At 40.7% G+C, this 19,458-nt stretch overlaps 1 protein-coding gene across 5 annotated transcripts in view; it reads left to right on the forward strand.

The window, feature by feature from the left end:
* LOC308104040 (uncharacterized protein) overlaps positions 1-19,458 on the forward strand; it is a 383,068-nt gene that overhangs the window by 359,207 nt on the left and 4,403 nt on the right. For all 5 annotated transcript variants that reach the window (XM_080454290.1, XM_080454291.1, XM_080454288.1 and 2 more), the window contains 11 exons: positions 2,678-2,753; positions 2,930-2,997; positions 3,093-3,153; positions 3,560-3,622; positions 4,720-4,787; positions 5,365-5,515; positions 12,250-12,378; positions 12,717-12,791; positions 15,761-16,186; positions 17,281-17,718; positions 18,425-18,862. In XM_080454290.1, the coding sequence (XP_080310416.1) occupies positions 2,678-2,753; positions 2,930-2,997; positions 3,093-3,153; positions 3,560-3,622; positions 4,720-4,787; positions 5,365-5,515; positions 12,250-12,378; positions 12,717-12,791; positions 15,761-16,186; positions 17,281-17,718; positions 18,425-18,862 (1,993 nt within the window). The remainder of the gene's footprint in view (positions 1-2,677; positions 2,754-2,929; positions 2,998-3,092; positions 3,154-3,559; positions 3,623-4,719; positions 4,788-5,364; positions 5,516-12,249; positions 12,379-12,716; positions 12,792-15,760; positions 16,187-17,280; positions 17,719-18,424; positions 18,863-19,458) is intronic.

The following is a 19,458-nucleotide window of genomic DNA, read 5'->3' on the forward strand; positions in this document are numbered from 1 at the left end:
TTGTCACATTGCTCTCCTCATTAAACACTTCATAGATTTTAGAAATATAATTACTTGTTTTCATTACAAACATTAGCGTCAGTGCTAAGTTTGATAAACAGGTAGACAGCATAGTTTTAACAGACTACGGGGAGAAAAACCCTGCCGTTTAGTTTCTTTATGTGCTGCGTGCTCCTTCTCTCTCACTGCACCAGCGCACTCTGCCTGTAGGAGAGGAGAGAGGGGGAGTTGACGGACAGTTTGAGGATCCAATGGAGTTGTTAGGTTTTGTCAGAGGCGCTTTTTAATACTTTTCATTGGTTCAAACATTTAATTTTTTACACAGACGTAAAGGGTGTTCAATAGCGTTGAAATATGAAAAAAAAGAAAAAAGCTGAAAATTGAGCTGGTTTGTCCTGGCTCGTCGCCCGACGATATATGAGTGTTTTTATAATGACTGATGGATCTTTGATGGATCTATCAGCCTGGCCATGTCTTCTCACTGTCAAGCTTCATTTCTGCCACTAACTTTGTTTTCAAGTCGGCTCCTGGAATTTAATAACAATAAGTAACGATTAAACATTGTAATCAGATTAATCACAGCTTAAAAATGTATTAATCATGATAAATCACCATTCGAACTATGTCCAGAATATGCCATTTCTTTCTGTATATTGTTGTGGGAATGGAAAGATAAATGACAGAAGGCGGAAATATACATTTAACATACAGTATGTATGTATGTATGTATGTATATATGTATGCATGTTAATTATAACAAATCCACAGTGTGGTATTAATATTGAAAAATCAATAATATACACCACAATACAATGACATAATTTCATTTCATCTCATTGCTATTCCTCTAAACAACTGGTTCTCAACCAGTGGTCCGGGGACCACCAGTGGTCGTCCCTTGAGGGGGGGGGGGGGGGGGGGGGGTTGCAGGTGGTCACCAGCTAAATGATGGAGAGTTGGTAACCAAATGGACCCTTATAGATCTCAAGAGTTAAATTATTGTTAAACATCTTATTACTTAATCAAAGAATTGTTATTTTGATCAACGTTTGCCTGTTATCTCTCCTATAATCTCTCAAGAACAGATTCAAAGCTGCGCTTGAATCTGTCGGGAGCCCCGTTGAGAACCTATGAACATTGGCTACAAGTGGGCGGGCCCTCATATCAGGAAGCAGGCCGCGCTTTACCCAATCAAATGTAGTGGGCGGGATTTACATCTGTGCGCTCGCTTCCCACTGGAAACAAACCGAAACTCATTTAACAATAGTGTCCTCGAAGCCGTCAAAACCACGGAAAGTTAGTAACATTTTAACTTGTTCTTTCATCATAGAAACAAGTGGGCTTATAACCAAAACAATCCATGTTCTTTGGGAGAAATGGTGTTAGTGTTCTGTGGTGAAATGAAATGAAAACATAGGCGCACCACCGGAAGTGGATTTTTTTGAATTTTGACAGCATTAATAAGTAGATAAGTAGATGGAGAACGGTGTTCCTCTTTTTTTGTAATGATATTTGAGCTGTGGTGCCACTATATATGTCTATGAATTGAATATCAAGGACCGCATTGGAAACAAGACCGCAAGGATTTATTATTCAATCAATCAAACTCCAACGCAATAACGCCTCTTTCAGTGGCAACCGGGTGCCCGGTCAAGAGCCGAGGTCAATGTCTTGACCGAGACATGGGGACGCTGTTTGTCCAAGATAAACTGTCCCCTCGTCATCACCATCCTCTTCCTCATCTTCATCCTCCTTATCATCATCTTCCCTCTCTGACAAATGGAAGGAGTCCACATTGCGCCCCGGAACTCATCTGTGTCTAAACCTATGATGACATTGTTTATCTTACCGACCAGATAAGGGTCTGTTTATAACTCCTTGCATTTGACTGTTTGGGGACAGCCACTAAGCATCATCTGGGTATCTGTAAACCTCTGTCCTGCTCTCTGGAATACATGTAATCTAATTACGTTTACACAATGGCTGCCTGTCTCTGAGTTTTCTTATTATCTCTGTGAAGTTAATCTGAATGTCATAGGGTGATAAGAAAATAGCCATCAATGACTAACATACAGTAAACTTCATATTCCAGGAGTTTCAAACCCAGACTAAACTGACAGAATGTGTCAGACAACAGAATGAAGTTGCTGGAAGAAAAGTGAGTGTGGTGAACTGTCCAGACTGGTCGACTACACCTCCATCACAGAAGATCAAAGACGTCCTTCTACACGGTGTGACTCTGTGTTCTCCTGAACCCCATGCTGTCCTGTTGACTGTTGATGTCATGTCCAGTTTCTCTGAAGCTGACAGGAGATCAGTGGAGGAACACATGGAGCTGCTGGGGGACAGAGTCTGGAGACACACTCTGGTTCTGTTCACAAGGGGATGGTGGCTGGGAGAGAGACGTGTTGAGGAGTACATAGAGTCTGAAGGAGAACCTCTGAGGTGGATCCTGGAGAAATGTGACTACAGGTACCATGTTCTAAACACCATCAAGTGGGACATTTCAGATGTCACAGGGCTGATGGAGAAAATAGAAGACATGGTGATGAGGGACAGAGGACACTTTGGACCTTCAAGACAGATGACACTGATCGAAAGACTGAAAGGACAGAAAACCTTAACAGAAAAAGAATGGAAGAAGAGAGGGCAGGAGATGGTAGAGAGGATGTTGAAGTCTGTGGCGACGGAGCCAGAAGAACCAACCCTGCCAGCTGTCAGGAGAAGGAACAGCATGGACTTTCCTCCCGATAGTGAGTATCAATGTGCGTCTGTGCGTCTGTGCGCGTGTGCGTGCGTGCGAGCATGCATGTGTGTGTGTGTTTGTTTGTGTGTAGGTGTGTGTGTATGTACAAATTAACATAATAATGGGTGGGTGTATTTTCATAAAAGTTGGAGGGGATGATCTGTCTGTTGTCTTCTGTTCCAGTGAGTCGTGGAACACACTCTACAGGAGTTGGAACCATGAGTGAAGTTTCCAGTCTGGTAGACACTGATGTAAGTGTGAGAAAGGAAGATGTTTCATTGCATCTTCATAGATGTTAAAACAGGGTTATTTTAGTTATTTATGTTATGTTTTATTTTACTTTAAGTCTGTCTTAGCCTCACCAGCTGTCAGGAGAAGGAACAGCATGCAGTGGAATCCTCCAAGCAGTGAGTATCAATATCCTGTTTACAGCATATCATCAGGTGGAAACAGATTTCAATGTGTAGCTATTATTTAGTCACAAGCTTGTTAATGATTGTATTGGTTCAATATTTATAAAAAAAACAATGGACACACTATTTTCACTACTTAGGGCATTCATTTAGTGTGTGTGTGTGTGTGTGTGTGTGTGTGTGTGTGTGTGTGTGTGTGTGTGTGTGTGTGTGTGTGTGTGTGTGTGTGTGTGTGTGTGTGTGTGTGCGCGTGCGTGCGTGCGTGCGCGCGCGCGCACGCGTGCGAGCATGCGTGTGTGTGTTTGTTTTTGTGTGTGTATGTACAAATTAACATAATAATGGGTGGGTATATTTTCATAAAACTTGGAGGGAATGATCTGTCTGTTGTCTTCTGTACCAGTGAGTGGTGGAACACACTCTACAGGAGTTGGAACCATGAGTGAAGTTTCCAGTCCTCCAAGCAGTGAGTATCAATATCCTGTTTACAGCATATCATCAGGTGGAAACTGGATTTTAAAGTGTAGTGTGTGTGTGTGTGTGTGTGTGTGTGTGTGTGTGTGTGTGTGTGTGTGTGTGTGTGTGTGTGTGTGCGTGCGTGCGTGCGTGCGTGACTGCGTGCGTGCGTGCGTGCGTGCGTGCGTGCGTGCGTGCGTGCGTGCGTGTGTGTGTATGTCACAGGGAAAATGGCATTCGTTGGGAAATTGGAAAGGTATGCTCGTTTTTAGGCGCGGGGCTTCGGCACGAGGCGGGGCTTTGATGCGAGGCGGACCTGGCTTTTTTTGTTCCCCAAACATAGCAACCAGGAAGCTACGCTAGGGGAACGCTGTGGAGCGCTGAAAATAAAATGGATAATATGAGAGAAATATTCTATCACAGGTTGGATAATGAAGCGGTTAGCCAAGAGGCGCGCCGACTCAGCAGACCTTGAGTCCAAGGAGGCGCGCCCGAGCGCCTCTAGGCGCGAGTGACCGCGCCGACCGGCCGATGGTCTGCTAGTGTAATCAGCGCCGCCCGAGTTGTAAATCGATAGGGGGAGAATAGATCTTTTCATGGGTTACTATCCACGACACTCTTTAATTAGCGGGCAGAAAGCTGTGTGTGTGTGTGTGTGTGTGTGTGTGTGTGTGTGTGTGTGCGTGTGTGCTTGCATGCGTGCGTGCGTGCGTGCGTGCGTGCGTGCGTGCGTGCGTGCGTGCGTGCGTGGGTGGGTGGGTGTGTGCGCGTGTGCATGCGTGCGTGCGTGCGTGCGTGCGTGTCTCTGTGTGTGTGTGGGGGGGGCTCTACGTAACAGGTGTGTTGATTACATAGACAGATTAACGTCACCAGTCGCAATCAAAGTGAATCGATAACAAATGGGGAAGCGAGGGGGGGTGAAAACGAGCGCGCCTTTTTCAATTTCACTGGTTTTCCAATTTCCTTGTAACATATACACAAATTACATAAGAATGGTGTATTGAAACTTGTAGGAAATGACTAACCTTTGTGTGGAAGAGGTCAAGGTCAAAATTACATCATGGTTCATATTGTAAATGCATTTCTGCCTGTTGTCTTCTGTTCCAGTGAGTGGTGGAACACGCTCTTCAGGATTTTACACCATGAGTGAAGTTTCCAGGCTGGCAGACACTGATGTAAGTGAGAGAGAGGAAGATGTTTGACTTCAATCATACACATTTTAATTTATTTATTTACCGTATATTTTTCATACATACATGATCATTATCACAGATTTATTTTGTATCATTATTAATGTTATTTCTCCATCATACATAATCATTATTAGAACACAGTCACATCTTTATTAATATTACATTAAATGTAGCTAAACATGTGTGTGATGTTTTTTTATTTTTTTTATTTTATTGAATACCCTATTAGTCAGAAACGTAAACAGCACGTGGTACAGTAAGACGTTTAGGCTAAAAGGATAACCCCAAAAAGTCCTTGGGACTTGTTTCCATTGTGGTCTATGTATTCGATTCATCAACATAGCATACAACTCTGTTGATAACTAAGAGCTTTGGTTACAAATAAAAAAATATTTGATCATATTTTTCCATTGTTGGTTTTATATAAAAGATAAATCTGATTTAAATACAGATGATTGATGTACCATCCAGCCGATATATCGGGCTGATATTTGCGTTTTTCAAGAATTACATGTTGTCAGGGAATTTTCCCTCTCTTACCTGTTGATATTGTAAAAAGGTGACAAGGACACATGAGACACGACAGAAGACCCTGTTTGAAAGACTGACAAGAAAGAAAACTTTAACCCAAAAAGAATGGAAGAAGAGAGAGGAGGAGCTGATAGAGAGGATGTTGAAGTTTTTGATGATGGAACCACAAGAACCAAGTAGTGAGTCTTACTTTTATCCTCATGAATAAATTATTAAAATGTGTGTTCTTGCACGCATAAAATAACAAGACAAGATGGGTGCATTTTCATGAAACTGGGAGAGAATGATCAGTTGCCTGTCCTGAAGAGATGATGAACTTTTGGGTGGAAGAGGTCAAAGGTCAAAATGACATGTGAGGAGACATGTAGAGATGTTTTGCTGAGCTGCAGGGTTTTCTACGGAGCCCCTGAAGTGACATGGCGAATGTGATTTATTTTAAAGTCATGCTTACGTCATATGGTGTTGTCTTATTAACTTGAGCGCACAAGATCCTTAAGTCGTTCCCACGTCTTAATCAAAGCTTGCGCTCGAGATCCTTAAATTGTTCCCACATCTTATCTTAGGAGGACTGTAGCCTATTCACCGTCTTTATGCACGGTGGATTTATTTGAATTATGTGACATAATAGCCTACGTGCGTCACATATTCCCACATATAAAAAAATTGATGCCCAATGCTGACAGCTGGTCAGCAGGTGGTTTCATGAATAGACAATATTTTGGACCAATTAAAAAAACTAGACCATACCCGTTGGGGGATATGAGCACCCAAAATATGTGCAATGTGGGTATTATGCTGTGCACATAAAGTAGATCAGGGATGGAAAGTGAGTTGGTACCTGCAACACTTGCAACACACACACGCGCGCATCATGGTTTGAATTGTGATTGTGATGCATAAAACACTGTATAATTACAGTTATAAGCACTCATAAGTACTCATAATGCAATCATAGTACATTATAAACCATTTATGATGACACTTTCTATGCATCCAATGGTAATTCTCATAGTTTTAAGACATTATCATCATGTTAATGCTTTATAATCACCTTATAATACATTGTAATCACTGTTAAAATGCATTATTCTACATCATTATAAGTCAATATAAGTGGTAATTTGTTGCTTTAAAAGATTATAGAGACAATTACAATAATTGATCTAATAACTATAAGTCATTATAGAATGCTTTATAATGTGTTATGATTATTGTTATAATGCATTATGAGCATTAATGAGATATTTAATTATACAGTGTTATAAGTAGATTATAATACATTATAAGTATGTTTATAGTGCATCATAGACATGGGGTGCATCTTATAACACTCTTGCACTCATAAATGGTAATAATCAATGTTTTGCATTGAAAATGACAAGCTGATGAACATATGCTCTCTAGGGGCAAAAGCATCTAAGGCTAAAAGCAGCTCCAAACTGGTTGAATGCTCTCAGTTATGCTGCTTCTTCTTTTTCTTCTTCTTCTTCTTCTTTTTCTTCTTCTTCTTCTTCTTCTTCTTCTTCTTCTTCTTCTTCTTCTTCTTCTTCTTCTTCTTCTTCTTCGATACTGTATATATGTGTGTTGGAGGGAATCACATCCTGCCAAAAACTAGACTACACCGCTGACTTATGTGTCAAATAAATAAATGTAATTGAATACATATTTCGCTATTCTTATAGCCTAAATGACTCATATATGCTATTTAATGGTAATAGAAGAAATATGTATTCATTCACATTTATTTATTTGACACATGCCACAGGCCTATAATAGGCATTTAGTCCTGTGTTTCTCAAATGTGTAGGCTACCACTATAGAGGTGCTACAGGCATGAGAGGAAGTAAAATTGGAAATATTAGCTTACTGTTATGTTTACATTTAAAACCTTGACAAACTGTGTGATCATACTGATATTTAAAGTGTCAAAACGAATGAAAACTAAATCCAAAAAAGGCTATAGGGGAACAAAATGTACATATCTATATTACAGGTATTTTACAGCTTAGAAAGAATACAAATAGGGGAATGAAAATGTAGAAAGGGGCTATACTGTAGGCCTACCATAACTATTATTGAATAAAATGCAATACATTGTCTGGTTGCTGTTATCTTGTTTTATTTTTAATGTTTTTAACATTATGTCCTACTACTGTTTTTTCTACATTTCATCTTTGCATATGGCTCAGTATAGACATGTTGTGTTATCTTTTGGCTGAAACAAACAGTGTCATTCATGCAGTAGCTTGCTCAAATATTTGTGGGCGGATATTATCCCTCAATGATACATACAAGTCAAGTGCTTGTGACCTATTCACTGGGAACCCCAAGCCTGATTCTTCCATAACCATTGTGCACAAATCAAACATGTCCTCATCACATGGAAATGAAGTTAGGAACTTGCAGCTCTCTTTGCAATTGTCTAGGTCACCACTGAATGGTTTGGCGTGGTTATAGCAAACACAGATCAAACTACATTGTATTTGTCTTTGATAAGCTTAACTTGCAACTGCTGATAAAAACACAATTTATTAACACAAGGAATTAAGCGTCACACTTTTACAGATTACAGTAAAATTGTAATGAATCACATTCATAATCACTTAATTCAGTGTCCACTCACTCTGACTTTACAGCCACACTGAGGCGCTCACAGCTGTAACGCCGGACATTACCCGATGTGTGCTTTCTAAGCTCTAGCCTTTGATTGCCTTTCAATAAAACCATATTTGATAGACATAGGTATGACCTACATGTTACTGATTATAGGGAATGTTATATTATTGTAATCCGTTGTTTATTTCCTGAGCAATTGATTCATTATGTTGCGGTGAAAACTCTTCAGCCAAACTGAGCCGCTTGGACACTATATACCGACGTTTGCTCCATTGCCTTTGAATAAAACCATAGATCAAGGAATTGACACTCTCACTTCTGCTGATTATAGGAAATAGGAATATAGGAATAGAATCACAGATATTCGTTGAGAATTAGGAGAGAGAGAGCCTCTGAATGTTGTGCCGTTGTGCGCCATTGTGCGCCCTGCCCGACATACAGTATCAGCTACTAAATCTATTGCAACTGTACACCAACAAGGACAAAACAATAATAATAATAATAATAACTAGAAAGTATTGTTCCTGATGAAACAGTGTGGGATCGCTAAGAATGTTGATGATATTCAGTATTGATAGTTTTATAAGTGTTAAAGGTTCTATGACATTCATTTTCACTTTTTTTTATTTTTTATGTTTTTTGGGGGGTTTTATTACACCCAAAAAATCTGAACTTTGAACATTCAGTGGATTTTCTGTGGTCCGGGGTTTTCTGAATAATTAGGCTGAAAAGTAATCTGAGCTTGGCCCTTCGGCAGTGAGGTCACAGCCGATTAATCCCGCCCACTCTCCTCCTCGCCCCTCCCCTCCCCTATCCTTTCCTTATGGGGGGGGGGGGGCGGAGCAGAGGCGATGATTGACAGGCAAAATCCCTCACCAGCGACACCCGCAGGCAAAGATTTATTTTTTCATTGCAGTTGAAAAGGCTTTAGAAATGTGAGAGAAAAACACCTGCCATGGATAAATGGAGTGGATTTTTTTGTTAAAACTTTTTATACACGTTTGAAGGACCATGACAAAGACTTTTAATGTGTGGTAAAACTGAACGTCATGAAACCTTTAAAGGTGTTAAAGTATTAGTAGTGTTAAAGGTTTTAAAGGTTTACGGTTCTAAAGGTTTAAGGTTTGAAAGGTTTGAAAGGTTTGAAAGGTTTGAAAGGTTTGAAAGGTTTGATGTTCTAAAGGTTTGAAAGGTTCTAAAGGTTTGAAAGGTTCTAAAGGTTCTGAAGGTTTGAAAGGTGTTAAAGGTTTGAAAGGTGTTAAAGTATTAGTAGTGTTAAAAGTTTTGATAGTGTTGACAGTGTTGAATAGTGTAAAATTTAGTTTTTCAGGGTAAAACAGTGATTGCTAGGTTCTAATAGGCGGTTGCTAGAGTCTGATAGGCAGTTACAGGGTCTAATAGGTGGTTGCTAGGGTCTAATAGGCGGTTTCTAGGGTATACATGTGGTTGCTAGGGTCTGATAGCCGGTTGCTAGGGTCTAATAGGCCGCTGCTCGGGTCTAATAGGTGGTTGCTAGGGTAAAAAAGGTGGTTGCTAGGGTCTAATAAGCGGTTGCTAGGGTCTAATAGGGGGTTGCTAAGGTCTAATATATAGTTTATATGGTCTAATAAGCGGTTGCTAGGGTAAAACTGGTGGTTGCTAGGGTAAAACGGTGGTTGCCAGGGTCTAATAGGCGGTTGCTAGGGTATAGTAGGTGGTTGCTAGGCTCTAATATGGTGTTTCTAGGGTCTAATAAGCAGTTACTAGGCTCCACTGTAGCTAAATGGCATTTTCTAAGCAATTAAAAGTGAAATATCTCGAGTACTAATTAATAAACAAATTCAAATGGTAGCCGATATGTCCTAAGTAGGCTAAACCTTGTACAGTTGGAACAGAGTTTGTAGCTAAAAGTATGAATTTCCCCATTGAAATGAATGGGATTTCTTTAGCAATTAAAAGTGAAATATCTCTAAAAGTAATTTTTTTTTCAAAAAAATCAAATGGTAGCCGATATGTCCTAAGTAGGCCGAACGTTGTAGAGTTGGAACGGAGTTTGTAGCTAAAAGTATGAATGACTAGTTAGGGGCCAAAAAACGGTACAGTTATTACAGAATAATAATATATAGTGAAGATAACACTAGAATATTCGCAATTCTGGGAAATTGCAAAGTGTGGTTGCGCCGACGCGAGTCGCAGGTCGCGGCCACCGGGACTCGAGGAATACGCCGGGAGGAATACCGTCGGAGGCTGCGCCGATTACATTGTCACGTCACTCCTGAGATCACTTGTGTTTCATTTGGAGAGGACTGATCCCCCCAAAATAATGTTTTTGCATCAAACGGTCACATTTTGTGCATTTGTGGTGCCCCCTATGGATCAAAGTGGAAATGCTTTTGGGTATTTGTTGAATAAACCACCCTCGACATGTGATTCAAATTTGGGATTGACTGGACGTTTCGTTCGTGACTTTTGGCATTTTTTGTAAAACAGGCCCCTCCCGCTAACTTTGGAAGCCATTTACGGACGAACAGTATGGACTATCAAAATTCCGCTTGGATATGTTTATCGCATGGGCTCAGAGATCATGTGTACCGATTTTTGTGAAATTTGGACAACATATGTGGGAGGAGGAGCTAAAAGTGTGTTTTGAAGAAAATTCAAAATGGCGGAAAATCTATCCTGACGCAAATGGGTGTGGCCTATCTAGGGGAAAAAGGAAAAAATAGTTTTTTCATTTTCCCATTAAAGTGGATGGGGACATTTAATGCACTAATAAATCAATATCAATTAAACTATATAACCAATCTCTTAGCAAAATGATACCACACGATTCCCGGTGAAGCCGGTCATTTTGACATATGGCACAAAATTGGGGGGAAAAAACTGTGGGAGGAGTAGCGCGGCAAAATAAAGTTTATCTAGAAGAAGAATAAAGTGGGACTATTACTATAGTCTGGTTGCCCTGTTAGGGCAACCACACTAATAACTAGAATTTTCGCAATTCTAGGAAATTGCAAAGTGTGGTTGCGCCGACGCCAGTCGCGGGTCGCAGCTCCCACTAAAGAAATAGGCCCCTCCTAAAAATGTAACGGGACAATTATATTGTCTTGTCACTCCTGAGATCACTTGTATTTCATTTTGAGAAGATAGATGACATAGGTGACATTTTGCGCATTTGTGGTGCCCCCTATGGATGAAAGTGGAAATGCTTTTGGGGATTCGTCGAGTAATCTACCCTTGACATGTGATTCAAATTTGGGATTGACTGGACGTTCCATTTTTTGTAAAACAGGCCCCCCTGTTAGGCCAACCACACTAATAAAGTGGGAAGATTACTATAGTAATCATGCCCTGTTAGGGCAACCACACTAATAAAGTAGGAAGAGTACTATAGTCTGTTTGCCCTGTTAGGGCAACCACACTAATTAGTGTGATCGCTTTAGCGATCCCACAATAATATTAGCATCCATTTCTTCACCATCATAAATAATCCAACGAACGCATTATAGGCTATTATGTCACATAATCCAAGTAAATCCACTGTGTGTAAAGACGGTGAGTAGGCTACAGTCCTCCTAAGTTAGGTGTGGGAAAAATGTAAGGATCTCAAGCGTACGCTTTGATTAAGACGTGTGAACGACATAAGGATGTCGAGCGCACGCTTTGATTAAGACGTGGGAACGACTTAAAGGTTTAATGACATTCACTTTTAGACCACATTCAAAGTCTTTGTCCTGGTCCTTCAAAAGTGTACAAAAAGTTTTAAGTGAAAATTCAATTCCAGTGATCCATGGCAGGTGTTTTTCTCTCACATTTCTAAAGCCTTTTCAACTGCAATGAAAAAAGAAATCTTTGCCTGCGGGTGTCGCTGGTGAGGGATTTTGCCTGTCAATCATCGCCTCTGCTCCGCCCCCCCCAAAGGAAAGGATAGGGGAGGGGAGGGGCGAGGAGGAGAGTGGGCGGGATTAATCGACTGTGACCTCACTGTCGAAGGGCCAAGCTCAGATTACTTTTCAGCCTAGTTATTCAGAAAACCCCAGACCACAGAAAATCCACTGAATGTTCTAAGTTCAGGTTTTTTGGGTGTAATTGAGGTCATAAAACCCCAAATAAAACATTGAAAATAAAAAAAGTGAAAATAAATGTCATGATACCTTTAAGGATCTTGTGCACTTGAGTTAATAAGACGTGGCCACACCATATATGACGTTAGCACGACTTTTTTTTTAAAGTCACTTTAGGGGCTCCGCAGATTTCACATCTAGGTGTTTTTTTTTATCATTGTAAATGTCTTGCTGTCTGTTGTCTTCCGTTCCAGTGAGTGGTGGAACACTGTCTGAAACAGGAAATGTATACTGCCGGTCACCTGCCAAGGTCCAGGACTGGCTGAAGAGACATGCTGGACCAATAGCGCACTCTTCAGGATATGACACCACAAGTGTGAGAGGTGAAGATGTTTCATAGATTACCCTTTAGGGTAACACTTTAGAATAACTATTCGTTATAAGTAGTCAATAGATCATTCTGTTAGTTAATGAGTTATTAATGACTTGTTAATCATAACAATGCCTTATAACTGCTTAATAGATCATTTATAAACCATTAGTTAATGACTTATTAATGTCTTGTGTAATGTTAAATGTTTGTGAACAGCTAGTTAAGGAGTTGTAACCATGCTTAATAGATTACTACTAATAAATAGTTAATAGATTACACAATATGAACACATTTTGATTAAATGTTTTATTTACTTTAACTGTATAATCACAATATTACACTCTACAGACTCTAAAGATTCTCAACAGGCAGAGGATGAAGCAAACAGTGTGGTATCTGAAACCACAGACTTCACTATATTTGGTAAAGGTTCTACTGCACTTTTAGTTGCCAACAACGCCATATTGTAGTTAATAAAAGATGTTCCAGAGGTGTGTATGAATGGTTGAAGAATGGATTGAGGCATCACTCCAGTCAGTGAGGTTACTTGCTTCCGATTTATTTCATAGTACAAACAGAGTTCCTATGGACCCTGAGGTCCCTCAGCCAGCTCCACAGCCTCACGGCTTGGAGTGGCACACACACTGGCCCTCATTTATCAACGCAGCGTATAAACCGGCTTATATTTTTCCATATATTCGGCGTACACCAACGTCAAAGTCACATTTATCAACGGATCCTACACAGCCAATCCTGGCGTACATCAGGTCGGAGCTTTGATAAATCTCACGTCTGAAAACGAGCGTCATTTAAATAACACGCCCTTAAATATTCTCAAAACGCCCCGATTTTACGACATGAAGAAGAATCAGAATACGACCAAAGACATCAAAAGCCAATAAGAAAGAGTTTCCCCCGATCGCCTCGCCTCGCTGCCTGTCAAGTCACACACACACACACACACACGCACACGCACACGCCTCACCTCTCTCTCTCTCTCTCTCACTCACACACACACACACACACACACACACGCCCAACTGTGTCTTTCATGTAATCCGTAGCGGTACAATCTTTGTCACGTAGGCTTGTAGCCTACATGAATGACATATTATGATACCAATCACATCGCCATGAATGGAATACGTTTGTATATTAATTTATTTAACCCATACCGAGCAGTGCACAAGCAGTCATGTAGGATATTCCCCGTGAGACTCGGACGGGCGGCAGTCATTCCGCGGCAGTGATTCCGCCACGTTAATAAGAGATTGGAGCGTCGGGTTTATATCCTTAACCCAGCCAGGTTGTAGACTTCAAAACTCTCTATGACATAACCCCATAACATACTCCACAAGCTACTGTAAGTTTGTACACCTCACTGTCCATGAAAAGATCGTCGGCAGTCCCGATCGCGGGACTCCCGAGTCCCGACGCAAAAGCGCTCGTATATTTTGAAAATAGCAGATCTACAAGCTCACAACGCGTCGCGATGCGACCCGTTTTTGAGCTTGCAGATCTGCTATTTTAAAATAGCCAATGCAACTGAATGACTGTTAAAGCAGTTTGTTTAAATTACTTCATAAAATGTTATATTTTCACAGGGATTAATTATTAGTGTGTAGATATACATTTAGGAGTGGATTATGTTAGCTCGGCCTCTGGGGCTTAGCTAAGGCCTGGGTGGGGAGTGAGGTCGGCTCTGGGCCTTGACCTACCGTTGGGGAAACTCTGAGGAAGGTTCCGACGCCAACCACAAGTTTCCCATCGGACTAGCCTTGGTGGCTAGCAGGCCCTAACACGTGGAGTCAAGATTAGCTTGTGGGCTAACCGAGCTACAGTGTGGTCTGGCCTGGCAGCTATCGCTCGTGAGTCACTTGCTAGCTTCCGTGCTAACGAGTGCTACTAGGCTAAGCTGGAGTTAGCAAGCTAACTTGTTAGCGATCAAAGCTAACGAGTAAAAAACACAAGGAGCTAGCGTGGGTGCGTATTACGGAAAAAAAGTAAACAACTTGTGTTTTATCACTTACGGTAAGAGTCAGAAACACCTGGATCGCGTCTCGCGGTCACAGAAATTGATCCTGGCCTGTTGAAACCTAGTTAAGCTAAACAAATCTTCGGCGAACTGAGGGAAAACGCTCTGCTTCTCTTCTGTTACATGTCCTGTTGATAATTATGTTATTATTTTAACTGGTATTTATTATTTGTTTTCAACAGTTCAAGCCAGAATTTATAATTTTAGTTTTTTAGAACTGTCTCCGCTAGGCCGAATGGCGAGAGAGTATGTTTTGCACACTGTCTGCCCGTCCGTGTGGCCGTGTGTCTGTATGTCCTTCTGTCTGTAACCAGCTTATCTCCAGCACCGTTGGCCCCGTCACTGTGAAATTGTGTACACACACTCCCTGGATGCCAAAGCAAAACCTCTGCCCTGAATTTTTCAGATCAGCTTGCCATAGCTTCACCGTGAGGCAGATTTTTGCAAAAGATTCTTTTTAATATTACTTCTACAGATTTAAAATCCATGGATGCCAAAGCAGAACCTCTGCCCCGAATCTTTCAGATCAGCCTGTCATAGCGCCACCATGAGGCCGATTTTTGCAAAAAATTGTTTGCGTATTTTTTGAGAATACGCAAATCGGTACACACTAGTCAACTGATTAACACGGATCTGTCCAATTTTCCATATTCCATTCTGATTGGCTAAGATTGGCTTCCAAAGTTTGCAGGATTGGTCCGTTTTGAACAAACTGCCTCAAATTATGCAAACAGCTTGCAATTTCTTCACATTGGCCTGTTATAGCGCCACCAGCAGGTCTAATTTATTAAAACACATTTTTGGAACAAAATGCCTCAAATCATGAATGCAGTGCCTGCTTGCCGTGAAAGACCTAAGAAGGAATGGCACCCTTTTCACATTGGCCTATTATAACGCCACCAGGAGGCCACAATAACCTACCTGACCTGGTGGAGACCTGTGCTCCGAGGAGCACTTTTTCTAGTTTGTCTCTGTTTTTCACTCGCCCCCCTTCAGTAATTCCTGTCTCTCTCCCTCTTTCTCTCTCTCTCTGCAGCCTTAAGTGCAGAATGTGTAATTCTGAGACAGACAGACAGACATGAACAGCATGTTTTACATTCATGAGCCACGAGGTCACATTTTTGCCTGAGTCTCAGGGAGCTCAATGTAAAAAAAACAAAAACAATAAACTGTTAGAGGTCTATTATGAAACAACTCAAAATAAACTAATCAATGAATTGGACAACTTGTGTAATATTGCTTAAGTAAACAATTAACTTTAAAGTAATTAGAAAATTGATTTCGAAATGATTTCAATCTATCTGTCCCCCTTTTTTCCTCCCCTCCCCCATGTTTTTTAATCTCATGGATCTCATAGACTCCATCGTGCACATAGCAAATTCACTCTGCATTCTCTGTGCGGAGGTCAAGGGCAACAAGAAGCAGTGCCAGCGTCTGGCCCAGCGTGTGAAAGGGCTGGTGGAGACAATCAAGCCAAAAGGAGCTGGTCAGAGCTCTTATGATGTGGGGAAGGACCTCTGTGATCTCAAGGAAACACTGGAGTCTGCAAAAGATGTTGTCAAAAAATACATCTCTGATAGTTTCCACGAGCATGTGTTTAAAGACTACAATGACAACAGTGAGTTTCGGAGTTTGAACGTCCGTCTGAACAGCGCATTCAACAAGCTTTCCAAGACTCTGCAGGTTGACCAGGATCATATACTATACGAGCTGTTCAACGAAGATTCTCAACAGGCAGAGGATGAAGCAGACAGGAAGGAGGATCATGAGGAGCTGAAGAGAAGTGAGAGGCGGGGTCTACTACTTTAACAATCCATTTGAACATATAGTAGAAAAATCTATCTATGATGAGTTTTATTTCAGCAGATATCTTAGAACTAGCAATGGAATTTTGTGTTTTTTACGCATAGTATTTATTCAGTTTGGGAAATCACAGTGAGTGGGGGGGTTCCCCAGGGGGTCCCTCCCCAGCAACATTTGTTAATACAGTTGGCTATTCAAATGTGTATAACATTATATACGTTCGCTATTCAAAAATAGCACATACAAGCTCACAGCACGGCTCGAAGTTAGGCGCTGTGAGCTTTTATATCTGCATTTTTTTTTACATTTTTGAAATCTTCTCTTCTTCTCTTCTGGTGTCCCTGGCACGGCCAAATAGTCAAATACACATACATTTGGGGTTCCTTGACATGAAAAAGATTGAGAACCACTGCTCTAGAAAGCATTAGCTCAAGTTGGCTGGTTGTCTGAACAGGGACTAGAAATTGTCTCTGTCAGACCCCATGTATTTGGAAATGGAGATGAAGCTAGTTTGGTTTTAGAGCAAATTGCCCCACCATATGAATGCATTTTTAACATGTTTTATTTAGATGGTAACCCTTCTATAATCACAGTATTACACTTGAGGGTGTGCTTTACTGTCATTATTGGCTTTTCACTGATGCTTAGGGCACTTGACACAAACACCTCATCACTGGTAAAGCGCACCCTTTCGTGTAATATTGCTTAAAGAAGAAGTTCACCCAAGAAATTACTTATTTTCTATCAATTACACCCCATGAAGCCTTGAATTCATGGAGATTGTTTTGTTTTTGTCGCATTACTGAGCCAATAATTTGATGACGCGGTCAGAAGGAGACTCTAGACTCTTTGAGACTCCCCCGGTCATCAAGTTATTGGCTTAGGCTTCATGGGGTGTGTGACTGATATGAAATAGATATTTTTTTGGGTGAACTACTCCATTAAGTAAACAAGTTTAAAGTCAGCTGTCACTTCTTGTTCAATATGATGAGAAAAGCATAATTATTATGGTTCAATCTATTGCATTTCAACCTAACTGTCCCCCTTTCCCTTTTCTATTTTTTTTTCAATCAGTCATGGATCTCATAGACCCCATCTTGCCCATAGCAAATTCACTCTACAATGTCTGTGAGAAGGTCAAGGGCAACAAGAAACAGTGCCAGCGTCTGGTCCAGCGTGTGAAAGGAGGACTGGAGGAACTGGTGCTGACAATCAAGCGAAAAGGAGCTGGTCAGATCTCTGATGATGTGGGGAAGGACCTCCGTGATCTCAAGGAAATACTGGAGTTTGCAAAAGATGTTGTCAAAAAATACATCTCTGATAGTTTCCACGAGCATGTGTTTAAAGACTACAAGGACAACAGTGAATTTAGGAGTTTGAACAGCAGTCTGAACAGCGCATTCAACAAGCTTTCCAAGACTCTGAAGGTTGACCACAAGATGTTCAACGAAGATTCTCAACAGCCAGAGGATGAAGCAGACAGGAAGGAGGATCATGAGGAGCTGAAGAGAAGTGAGAGACGGGGTCTACTACTTTAACAATCCATGTGAAGATATAGTAGAAAATTCTGTCTATGATGAGTTTTATTTCAGCAGATATCTTAGAATTAACAATGGCCTTTTGTGTTTTGGGTCCTGGGGGGAGTTGTATTAACTGTATGCTGTATTAACATTTGTCAATACAGCATCAATCAGCTTAACCACTTTATCCATATTTTATACGTTGAATATTCAAAAATAGCAGATATACAAGCTCACGGCACGAAGTTAGGCACAGTGAACTTGTATATGCAATGTACTGCTATTTGTGTACATTTTTGAAAAAATGTTTGAAAAATGTTGAATAATTTAGAATTTTCTAAAACAAATATTTTCTTCCTCTCTTCTGGGGTCCCTGGCACCGCCAAATACACGTACATTTGGGGGTCCTTGATATGAAAAGGTTTGAGAACCACTGCTCTGGAAAGCATTAGCTCAAGTTATTGGCTTAGGAATGCAACAAAAACAAAAACATCTCCATGAATTCAAGGCTTCATGGGGTGTGTGACTGATATAAAATACTTTTTTTTTTGTTGGGTGAACTACTCCTTTAAGTAAACAAATTTAAAGTCAGCTGTCACTTCTTGTTCAATATGATGAGAAAAGCATGTTATGGTTCAATCTATTGCATTTCAAACTGTCTGTCCCCCATTCTCTTTTGTCAATTTTTTTTCAATCAGTCATGGATCTCATATACCTTATCGAGCCCATAGCAACTTCACTCTACATTGTCTGTGAGAAGGTCAAGGGCAACAAGAAACAGTGTCAGCGTCTGGTCCAGCGTGTGAAAGGAGGACTGGAGCAACTGGTGCAGACAATCAAGCAAAAAGGAGCTGGTCAGAACTGTGATGATGTGGAGAAGGACCTCCGTGATCTCAAGGAAACACTGGGGTCCGCAGAAGTTGTTGTTAAAAAATACATCTCTGATAGTTTCCACGTGCATGTGTATAAAGACTACAAGGACAACAGTGAGTTTAAGAGTTTGATCGGCCGTCTGAACAGCGCATTCAACAAGCTTTCCAAGGCTCTGCAAGTTGACCACAAGATGTTCAACAAAGCTTCTCAACAGGCAGAGGATGAAGCAGACAGGAAGGAGGATCATGAGGAGCTGAAGAGAAGTAAGAGGCGGGGTCTACTACTTTAACAATCCATGAGAAGATATTGTAGCAAAATCTGTGTATGATAAAAATGTATATATTTCAGCAGATTTCTTTGTTAAAAGAATATTGATTAAGGCGTTTTGTGTTTCTATGGGTGGTATTTATTCAGTTTGGTAAATCTCAATCTCTAAAAAAGCTAAACCAATAGCTCAAGTTGGCTGGTTGTCTGAACAGGGACTATGAATTGTCTCTGTCAGACCCCATGTATTTCCAGGGATATGGAGATAAAGCTAGTTTGTTTTTAGAGCAAATTGCCCCACGATATGAATGCATTTTTAATATGTTTTATTTAGATGGTAACCCGTCTATAATCACAGTATTACACTTGAGGGTGTGCTTTACTGTCATTATTGGCTTTTCACTGATGCTTAGGACACTTGGCACAAACACCTCATCACTGTTGATGGTAAAGCACACCCTTTCGTGTAATATTGCTTAAAGGAGTAGTTCACCCAAGAAATTACTTATTTTCTATCAATTACACCCATAAAGCTTATTCATGGAGAGTTTTAATTTTTGTTGCATTCCTAAGCCAATAATTTGATGACCGGGTC

Source organism: Gymnoscopelus braueri, assembly GCF_963280865.1.
Source record: "Gymnoscopelus braueri genome assembly, chromosome: 17".
Lineage (NCBI taxonomy): Eukaryota > Metazoa > Chordata > Actinopteri > Myctophiformes > Myctophidae > Gymnoscopelus > Gymnoscopelus braueri.